Source organism: Echinops telfairi, unplaced genomic scaffold, assembly GCF_000313985.2.
Source record: "Echinops telfairi isolate 266 unplaced genomic scaffold, ASM31398v2 ScPeMD7_70;HRSCAF=299, whole genome shotgun sequence".
Classification (NCBI taxonomy): domain Eukaryota; kingdom Metazoa; phylum Chordata; class Mammalia; order Afrosoricida; family Tenrecidae; genus Echinops; species Echinops telfairi.
In genome coordinates this window covers 33,567,449-33,578,759 of record NW_022103968.1, presented here as the reverse complement: position 1 = coordinate 33,578,759, position 11,311 = coordinate 33,567,449, and the positions used below count along the sequence as shown (strand labels likewise).

General features: G+C 40.9%; 1 protein-coding gene across 1 annotated transcript in view; it reads right to left on the bottom strand.

The window, feature by feature from the left end:
* Positions 1 to 4,597, bottom strand: part of LOC101655637 (cytochrome P450 2C14-like) — a 35,214-nt gene extending 30,617 nt beyond the window's left edge. Inside the window, exon 1 of the mRNA XM_004701056.1 lies at positions 4,430 to 4,597. Coding sequence (XP_004701113.1) covers positions 4,430 to 4,597 — 168 coding nt within the window. The remainder of the gene's footprint in view (positions 1 to 4,429) is intronic.
* Between the last annotated feature and the right edge of the window lie 6,714 nt (positions 4,598 to 11,311).

The window sequence follows — 11,311 nt, the reverse complement described above, 5'->3', positions numbered from 1 at the left end:
CCTGTAGAGATGATAATATGCACAAAAAACAAGACAGAGCAAAACAAAGCAACAAAACAACAACAACAACAAAACCAATGACAAAAAAAAAAAAAAGAAAAGTCTGTAAATAGTTCAAGGTTTGTTTGTTGACCTTTAGGACTATTTTCCTGTCGAATCTGATGGGGTGCCATGCCCTGGCCCCAAAGTATTTCTGGTATTCCCTGGGGACTTCCTTGCTCTGCTCCCCTTGCTGTTCTGTTGCACACCCTTAGTGATTTGCCTCGGTGTGGTGGGGTCAGATTGGGCACAATTCCCGTACTGTCTCCAGTGGCCCCGTAGGCCTATGGGTCAGTGAGGGATGCCATATGGCCCTCTCTGTGCATTGGCTGCTCTGAGCAGGGATAGGATGTGCTCCACTCTCTCCTCCTCCCCTCTCATATGCTCCTGTGTGCTCTGATCAGACATGTCCCTCTCCTTGAGCTGTAGCTTCAGTGCTGTCCTCTGAAGTAAATTTTTCTGGGGAGACGCGGGGGGCCGTCCATGTAGTTGGGATTGGGGCCAGCCCTCAGACCTCTCTAATGGTTCCCTGCTTCATGCCAGGTGTCATTAATTTTGTCTTGGTAGTCAGAAGGCTTCAGATGTATAGAAAATGACCATGTTGCCTTAGTAGTTCTTTTGAATTTAAAACATAAAACAAAAGGGGGGAATGTGAGAAATGGAACCGGGAAGAGAATGCATGCAGACAAATTCTCTACTTTTGTACTTTAAGGAGTCTGGTAGTCCGGCACTCCCATGGGAGAGACCTTCACATTTGTAGGTTGGAGATGTATTCTAGTCACATTCTCCTAAGCAAAAGTTATTCCCCATGATCCCCACCATAATAATGCCAATTTTAAGGTGCTACTTGAAAGCACATGGTTGCTACTATATACACTTGAAGGCTGCTCGCCTGAAGGTTGTCTGCCAACAAGAACAGTCAGACCCTATTGTCTGTCCCACTTTAAGTCCAGCCCACTCCCTTCTGATAACGATCATAGATTGTTCTTCTGGAGAAGAGCTCCGAGACAGTCCAAGTCAAGCCAGTTCAGAGAGGCCTAAGGTTAGGCCACCATCTTAACTCTAGAACCCGCCCATCTTGTATGTACCTTCCCGTCACATGTACCCCTCTCCTGTTATGTGTATGCCTCTTATACAGCCCCTTCCTGTTATGTATGTACTTACCGTGGCTTGCATGCCCAAGATTATATAAGCTTGTGAGAGAATACATTACATTACTATCTCATTCTGGTTCCGGTCGCCATGGAAGCGGTGAGCCCTTGCATGCCTTGTCTGATGTCTCTTTAATTTATCCCTCAATTACACAACTGTCCCTTAGGACCCATCCGGATGTGGGGCTGGACTACACACAGTGTTACCTAAAACAACTGGCAACAGAAATACCATAAGACCCAGCCATTCCTTTGCTGGACATATGACCCAAAAAACTAACAGACTAAACATGAACAGACATATGCCCTTCCATGCTCATTACAGTACAGTTCATAATATCAAGAAGCTGGAAATAGCCCAAATGTTCATCATAGAATTAATATAGAAACACTGGTACATGCACATAACGAAATACCACCCATTCCTGAAACACAGCAATGAGACCATAAGATACCTCATGACATGGAGGGGCCTGGAAACCATTATTGCCAGTGAAGTTAGTCCATCACCAAAGGATAGATATTGTATGAGCCCACTACTGTAAGGACAAACACCAAGATGAAGGTAGGCTTCTGCTCTCAGTCTATGTAATGTTCTAATCTGTTCTCTCAAGCAACAAGGTAGAGAGCCTGTCTACTGCCCACGAACCGTATACCACCCTCTCTAGATGTACATCTTAAAAACTACTGTGACAGGATTTCACTCCAGCTCGGGTCAGGTTTTCAAGATGAGGGAGAAGACCATCCAGTGGATGCCACCCAGCCCTGTGCTAAGATCACCCCACATCAACAGATACTCCTAACAAGAATGATAATCAAACCTGCCTGGAAATTCCAGTTAAGATGGAAGGGATGTGGGCATGTACATCTTTGAGAAGGTCTTTACATTTCTTTTGGTGGGTCAGTTGGGGTGGACCTCCCATTAGAAAAAAATAGTTAACTACTTATATAGAACCAAAGGGGAGAATTTGCCCTGTATTATGTTCTTAAATTGTTTCTTTTGAATTAGTTTCTATCTAGCCATTGGTGACCCAGGACATATGCGACAGAGTACTGGGATTTAGACTCTGTTCTAAAATCAGCACAACATCCTTAATAGTAGAAGGATTTGCTTTTTTTTCTCTAATCATTTTATTAGGGGCTCATACAACTCGTATCATTTGCTTTGCTTTGCCTCTAGGAAAACTCTATGTTTAAAAGTTTGTTATTGTTAGGTGCTATCAATTTGGCTTCAACTCATAGTGATCCTGTGTACAACAGAACAAAACACTCCCCGCTCGTTTATCATCCTCACAATTGTTCTTATGTCTGAGCCCATTATTGCAGCCCCAGTGTCAATCCACCTTCTCCAGAGTCTTCCTCTTTCTTACTGTTCCTCCACTTGACCAAGCACAAAGTCATTTATAAGTACAGGTTACTGCAGAAAGTTGGACATGGATGTACTGAGTCAATTTTGATCCATGTACAGACAGTTCAATACTCTTGGTTGAGCTGTCTTCTGCTTCTACACATACCATGTAATTTCAGTTGCAAGTCCTCAGGTTGCTGGTGTGTTTGAGGTAGCGTGTAGTTCACCTAGTGGAGTTTCCACAATGGATCCCTCTGGTATGGCCTTTAGAGTATCTTGTGCACCATGACGATCCAGGATTCAATGCCCCAGTACTCCGACACTTGGCATGGGTTCCGAGGGGGTGTACAGAAACTCAGGCCAACGTGGCTTATTAAGTGCATATTACTAGGCACACTTAAGATCCTTAGAAGCATTGTTAGTTATTCCCCCGCCTCCCCCGCTTGTATGCTGGTATCCGTTTTCTACCAACAGACTTGCACTTGTCTTTTCCCAGAATTGTCTGTTCACTTTCCTCTCTCCTGACTTGACTTTCCAATCAGTATCCATCATTCCTCTGACAGGAAATCTGCCAGTCAGGGGCACCTTGTCATAGCTTTGCATGGCAGCCACTAAGTGGTCATCCTCCCCCCTCCTTCTTCTTTTATAATCATTGTTTGTGAAAATAGAGTCCAGCCACGTAAGGATTTATTCTGTACAGTGAATAATTCAGGTATTGCGATATGTAGTTGCCTACTTTTTCAATCTCCCTCTCTCAACAGTGTTTTAAAAATTAGTACTATGGCCTGATCAATAGCACTATTAACAGAAGATCCTTATGCTCCAGGGAGATGAATGGATAAGATTTTCTACCATAAATTAACAAGGAGGTATCTAAGGGGAGCTTGAAGTAGAGAAAACATCCAAGATCTAGGAATGGATTTTGGGCTTGCACTTAATTCTAGCTACAATCTAAGAACAATTAATTCTTATGTCATGGCCCTGCCTGAGACTCACCCTCAGGAAGGAAGCACAGAAGATGTGGGTGCTATAGCAAAGTGTGGAGAAAAAATCAGATGGTGCCCAGCTATCAGATATAATAGTGCCTGGGATCTTAAAAGCTTGTTTCCAAACAAAGAGTCATCTACGTGAGGTGTCAATTAAGTCCCCATGAAAGAATAACACCAACATCCATAATCTAAGGATTGTAAATTAAATAATTCAAATTTGAAGGAGGGAACAGTATCAGAGTTTAAATTGTGAGGTTCTGGTGTACAGAAGGCTATGGATGGTGGTGGGATCCCAGAATACATATGAAGGATCTACACATGGAATAAGCTTCAGGTGATTTCCCACTAACCATAATGCAGAGATGGGAATAACCTGGTTACCAGACAGAGACTATTGGAGAAATGACCATAGTAGATTAAAATGATAAATCTGACTTGAACCATTCAAACCTCTCACTTGACCTACCCTCTGATACACTTTGGGCTAGACCTGGTTTTCAATATTTTCTGTGTTTGTTTTTTTCTTCCTCATTGGGGTTTGTCTCTGATGTATTCTGTAATTGTGGGTAATCTTCTTGAATCTTTGCTATGTTATTTGTTTTTTGGTATGTGAATCCCAGAATTGATGAACCTATAGAGAAAATAACCAGATGAGGGTTACTGGGGAGGGGGTGCTGTGGGGAAGGTAGGGGAGGAGGGGAACTGATATCAAAGAGTTCAAGAAGGAAGAAAATGTTTTGAAGCTGATTGTGGTAACAATTGTACAATATTGCTTGATGTGATTGAACAGTGAATTGGTATGATGTCTGGATTAGCTCCTAATAAAATGTTTATTTTTGGGGAAAAAAAGTACAGTTTATTTTACTTACCATCTGGCAGCTACTGAAGAGAGAGATACTTACATTTCTGAAGGAGTTGTTCATGTCTTTCATATCTAACTGTAGGAGGTTTCCAATAATTGGGAGAGGAGTGGGGCCAGGTGGGAGCTTTCCTTTCCTGTAGCTCTGTTTCCACAGGGAAAGGAGAAGCAAACTGGAGAGGCAGAGCACTAGGACCAAAACAGGCGCCATTGAAACTTCTTTCTCAGGCAACTAAGTGCTTCAAATCCATAGTTTTTATAATACTACCGTCTATTGAATTTGTGAACCACATGAATACGTTGACCAATCAGGTATGTTCGTTGTAATCTCTAGTGGGACTTTGGTTTATTTATAAAAATAAAGGATTAATCTTGCTCAAGGATTTTGTGTGCATCAAGAATTTTGCAATGTGTTGCCATAGTGAACAGGCAAGAGAAAGATCTGTTAAGGTTGTCATATGCTGTCCAATTAATTTCAATTCACAGTGATCTGATAGGACAGAATAGAACTGATCCTAAGGTTTTTCTGGGCTCTATGAGGGTGAGATAGTTAAAGTTTATTGTGCCAACGTGGCCGATAAACATGTGGGGTTAATTGAAGGGCAGAGAGATAAATGGCTCGGTGAGCCTCACCTTTCTAGTTCTTGGGTCTCTTGCTTTTTGATGGTCGGACCAGGGTGCAGCTGCATTAGCTAGTTCTTTGCTTCAGCTGTTAAGGCTCACTTCCTGCAAGACATTCCCGAGGAGAAGCCACATGGACCTACTCCTATGCAGCTGTGGGTGCTGGAGCAGCTATGTGGAGACACCTGCCAGTGCTGAGATGCTTACACACTCACTGATTCGGCTTTCCTTCTGCAGCTGGCGTCATAGTGTGTGTTTTGTGAGATGGAGGAGGACTGTGTGGATTGGTGTCGGACATATGGGCTAATGTTGGACTTGTGGGCTTGGGCAGCACTGGGTTGGGATGTTTGTTTGATGTGCACTTATCCTTTATATAAAACTCTCTCTTATACATATGAGTTTCTGTTTCTCTAATGTACCCAGACTGACACAGAGGGTTCAGACAGTTATGTATTTTGTCCCACGGAGCCACTGGGTAGATTCAATCCACCAACTTCCCCATATTATCAGCCAAGAACTTAACAGTTGTGACATCAGGGCTAGTTCTGTCAACATTAAAGCCAAGAAGAGTCTGTGGAGCTATTCTGTTTGGTAAAAAAAGGGTTAATATAGCCATTAATTGCAATGGACCGCATGGCAATTAGAAAATAAACAAATGAAAAAACCATAACTTCTCCCTCTCCAGGTCCCCACTGTGGAGATTTTTATTTTATTGCTGTGCAAAATATGGGCCCAAGGATCCCTAGTTGTACATTGGTTAAGCACTCAGCTAATAGCTGAATTATCAGTGCTTTGAATCTACTATCACTCTAATAGGACCCCACTACCTTGGTGGTTAAAATAAGCTCCATTCTGTAATTGTGGGTAATCTTCTTGAATCTTTGCTATGTATTTGGTTTTAGGTATGTGAACCCCCGGATTGATGAACCTATAGAGAAAATAACCAGAATGAGGGTTACTGGGGGGTACTGTGGGGGAGGTAGGAGAGGAGGGGAACTGATATCAAAGAGTTCAAGAAGGAAGAAAAGGTTTTGAAACGGATTGTGGTAACAATTGTACAATATTACTTGATGTGATTGAACTGTGAAATGGTATGATGTCTGGATTAGCTTCTAATAAAGTGGTTTGGGGGGCGGGGGAAAGTACAGTTTATTTTACTTACCATCTGGTAGCTACTGAGGAGCGATCATTTTATTCCTCAGAGATGGGGTTCTCTGCTCTCTTCTTTTCTTCTGTTTCAGCTGGGATCTTTATATTTTTATAGACCAAGAGGACCATATAATTTTAAAGACAGCATGAGTCTCAGATCCACTGGTCTGAGTTTTACTTCATTTATAGGAATGAAGAATTGGTGACTCGGTGAGGTGACGTATTACCAAAACATCAGGGGAAGACCTTATCTTAGAATCTAGATTTCCCAGCTTCTAGTTCAGAAACTCCTCACCTTGAGGGGATTTCCTATCACCACCCACATGGATGGATGAAGGGCAGCACAGTGAAGTCCTTCTCATCATCACTGTAGAGAATAGGCATTTCTTTTTCCAATAACCCTTCCCCTTGCTGCATGATATGCACAAAACGTTGGATGTTCTAAATGTAAATTTCAGTGAATTATCACAAAGTAAATGCATCTGGGTAACCAAGATATGGGCTAAAGAATTTTCCCAGAACTATTGAATTCTATAACATATGGATGAAGTGCCAATAAAATTGTTTTTAAAAATAGATTTTTCTCAGTACTACACACACCCCTACTACCACTTCTACTCCCTCTCCAAATGGATTCACTGGTATGTGTTAGTCTGGGTACTTTAAAGAAACAAATCCACAGAAACTTATGTATAAGAGAGAGTTTTATATAAAGGTTAAGTGTGCATCAAGAAAACAACCCAACCCAGTGCTGCCCAAGCCCACGAGTCCAACATTAACCCATTAACCCATATGTCCAATGCCAATCCACAAAGTCCTCCTCCATCTCACAAAACAGATGCAATGATGCCCACTGTAGGAGGAAAGCCGAGTCAGTGAATGTGTAAGCATCTCAGTGCTGGCAGGGGTCTCCACATGGCTGCTCCAGCACTCAGGGTTGCATCGGGGTAGGTCCATGTGGCTTCTCCTCAGGGATGTCTTGCAGGAAGTGAGCCTTGCCAGCTAAAGCAGGGAACTGGCTAAGGCAGGTGCATCCTGGTCTGACCATCAGAAAGGAAGAGACCTGATAACTAGAAAGGTTAGGCTCACTGAGGCATTTATCCCTCCGCCCTTCAATTAACCCCACATGTGTTTATCGGCTAGGTTGGCACAATAAACTAACTCGGTATGCCACAGAATTGCTTTGCTTGTTGGTAAACTTCATATACATGAACTCTTGACATTATATAGTTTTTAATACCTAGCTTTCCCCCCTTATATAATGCTTTGGAGATTCATTCCAATTGTTGCAAATCCTACTAACAGATTATGCAATCTACCTAGAAATTAAATCTTAGGAAAATATTTAACATGAGTACAATCAACATATCACTTTTCTCTTCTTGCTTCTACTTCTATCAGTCTCAGAAACAGAAACTTTAAATTTTGTACATTGTCTTAGTTGACCGTTCTATCTAGCTAATCAATTATCTTCTCGGTACATACACTATTGCAAATAATTGTGCCTGTTATTTTTGAAGAAAAAAAAAGAAGTGACACTTATGTCTTATATAAGGACCTAATAATTGAAAGCATGAGTGCAGCAGCCAGGGCTGGACTAGAGGGACAAAATGCTCAGAAAAACCTGCAAACAAAAAACGTACGAGGAAATGAATAAAATTATGCCACAACATAAATCTTTTTGAACAATAGATGTACAGTGACCTTGAAATGTACCTTTCATACAAACACTTCATGATTAATATATAATTAAAGTTTCAGAGATAAATCCTATTAGCATAAGGGTTATATAATTGAAACGGAATCATATTGCTAAGCCTGAGGTTATAAGGAGAGCAGATAAGACTACTGTTGGGTCCAGGGTTAAACAAAAGCAAGTGTTTGGTGGGTTATTAGGTGTTGTTGTGTAGGTCAAGGTTAATGAGGAGTGTAAACAGTCTTGAATGAGTTCAACTGCAAATTCTAAAATAGTAAGTAAAAGAAGAATAGTAAATGTGATGAGAGTTGTTATAATATTAATATTAAAAGTGAGATAACTCCACCAATTAAGTGAATTAATAGGTATTCAGCTATATTAGATGTTAGTTGTACAGCTAATGCTGTTGGTTGAATAAAAAAGCTAATAGTCTTGATGATAATTAGTATAGGAATGAAAGGGACAGAGATCCCGTGCAGGAGAAAATGGGCACATGAAGCTTTAATTTTGTGGTTTAAGCCTTCTATAATTAAACATTGATAGAAGAAGGGATAAAATAATCAGGAACCTCAAAAATTCTTGTAATAAATAGTTAAAGGAGTTATGTGTAGAGCCAGCGTGAAAAAGGTTAGAGAAAATGCTTATAGGTGAAGTCAGGTATTTAAAGACAGAATGTTAAAAACAACAACAGAAAAACATATCATTCCAGGCTGTATGAAAAAGTAAACTAACCCAAGTGAACAAGACTCATAAAAAGCTTGTTTGTCTAAAATTAAAAATATAATAGAGTCATTAAGAACTTGAATCCACTCAAGGACAACCAAGATAAAACAAGCAACAAGGGCAAGCAAAAAAAACGTTAGACTGATAAATAGCCCAAACAAACCAAAACCTAGTGCCTTCGAAGTAACTTTGACTCACAGGAAACCTATAAATCAGAGAACTGGTCCTCAGAGTTTCTGAACCAGTAAATTTTTATAGGAGCAGACTGGCTTATCTTTCTCCTGAGGATGATGGATTTGATGGATTTGAGCTATTGATTTGTGTTAATAGCCCAATGCCTATCTATCTGCTCCTTAAATTGATAAATGGAGTCCTTTAATTTCTTTCTTTCTGAACTGGGGTCAGACATTTGTAACCTGAGGACTTAAGTTGGAAAATACATGGAGAAGACAGCTGTGCCAAGACTGATGTACTATTGGTGGCAGACAAACAAGGCTTTGCTTCATCAACACCCTATATGCTGGATTGAGAAACATTATTCTGGCAATCTTGTGATGGACATTCGGTTTTATTTGGCTTATGTTTGCTCATATCAGGGTGGATCGCAGAGGTGCAATGCTATTGCAGGTCACCTTCTTGAAATTGTGTTACCTGTTTCTCTGTCGGTAAATGAAACCCTGGGACATTAAGTCTATAGGGAAAGCCAATAGAACAAGGGTTTCGGGGTGAGGAGGAAATAAAAGGGAGATGATGCCAAGGAGTCTAGGAAGGAAAAGTATGTTTGGAGACTGATTATGGAAGCAATTGTATAATTCTGTTTGACGTGATTGAACTATGGAGTGATACGACATCGATATCAACTCCCAAGTGACAGCAAATTAAACAAACAAATGAAGCAAAGATCCAGGAACGGGTTTTGGGCTCCTACTAAATCCTTGCTTCAGGTGAAGAACAGTTGCTTCTTACATCAAGGCCTGGTCGATACTCGCCTTCAGGAAGGGAATACAGAAGGTACTGATGCTATACCAAAATGTGGTGAAGAATTTAGATGGTGCCAGCTACCAGATAAAATAGCATTTGGAGTCTTAAAGTTTTGTCTCCAAATAAACAGCCATCTAAGTGAGATGTCAACTAAGTCCACATGGAAGAAGCACACCATCATCAGTCACCGAAGGATTGGAATCCACATAATCTGACATCAAAGGAGGGATCAGAATCAGAGCCTAAACTGTGAGAATCCAGTGTGCAGAAGGCGATGGATGGCAATAGGAGCCCAAGACTCATTTGTGGAACTAACTACATAGGAAAGAAGCCTCTGGAGAACTCCCCACTATCTGAAATTGAGGGATAGGAGGAAAGTAGTCACAAAAGAGTGCTTGGGAAAGAGAAGTATGGAAGTCCAGAGGCATAAAGTTTATTTGAACCATTCAAACTTTGGAAGTAGATCCCCTTATGATGCAGGTTGGATTTGATTTGGTTTCCAAATCTCTCTGCACTTTTGGTTTGTATTGTTTTCTTTGGTTTTTGTTTGTCCATAGTAGAGTGTATCTCAGAGGTGTTATATGATAGAGGTCACCCTCTTGAAGCTGTTATGTGCTTTTCCATTTTTCAGTATATAAAATCCAAGATTGATGAAGCTATAGGGACAGCAAATAGAATAAGGGTTTTGGGCAGGAAGGGGATACACTAATGGTGTTGGGGTAAAAGAGAGATGATCCAGAGTCCATGTAGAAAAAATGTTTGGAAATTGATTGTGGTAGCCACTGTACAATTCTTCTTATTGTGATTGAAATATGAATTGTATGATATATGTATTAAATCTCAAGTAATAAAAAAGGGGGATGTCATAAAGTATTTCTTGCTTTAGGAAGATTATTGAAGCTTTTAAAATAATTAAACCATTTAAAAAAATCATTTTATTGGGGGCTCAGACAACTCTTATCACAATCCATACATACATCAATTGTGTCAAGCACATTTGTACATTGGTTGCCCTCATCATTCTCAAAACATATGCTCTCCACTTAAGCCCCTGACATCAGCTCCTCATTTTGCCCCCTGCCTCCCCGCTCTCTCCTCCCTCATGAGCCCTTGATAATTTATAAATTATTATTTTGTCATATCTTACGCTGTTTGACGTCTTCTTTCACTCACTTTTCTGTTGTCCATTCCCCAAGGATGAGGTTATATGTAGATCCCTGTAATCAGTTCCCCCTTTCTACCCCACCCTTCTTCCACCCTCCCAGTATCTCAACTTTCACCACTGGTCCTGAAAGGATAATTCGTCCTGTATTCCCTGTGTTTCCAGTTCCTGTCTGTACCAGTGTACATCCTCTGGTCTAGCCAGATTTGTAAGGTAGAATTGGGATCATGATAATGAGTTGCGGGGGGTGGGGATGGAGGAAGCATTTAGGAAGTAGAGGAAACTTGTATGTTTCATCATTACTACACTGCACCCTGACTGGCTCATCTTCTCCCCGCAACCCTTCTGTAAGGGGATGTCCAGTTGTTCCCTTGTCCTTGGGTTTGTTAACACCACTTCCTTTCCCCTCACGTCCCCTTCTCCCATTTTTGCCCAGGACTGTCAGTTGTTTTCTCCTCCAGATTGTTCATCCAGCCTATCTTATTTAGACAGATCTGCAGAGATAATAACATGCACAAAAACAAGACAGAGCAAAACCAAGCAACAAAAGAAAAGAAAACAACAACAAAAAGCCTATGATACAGGAGCAGAAG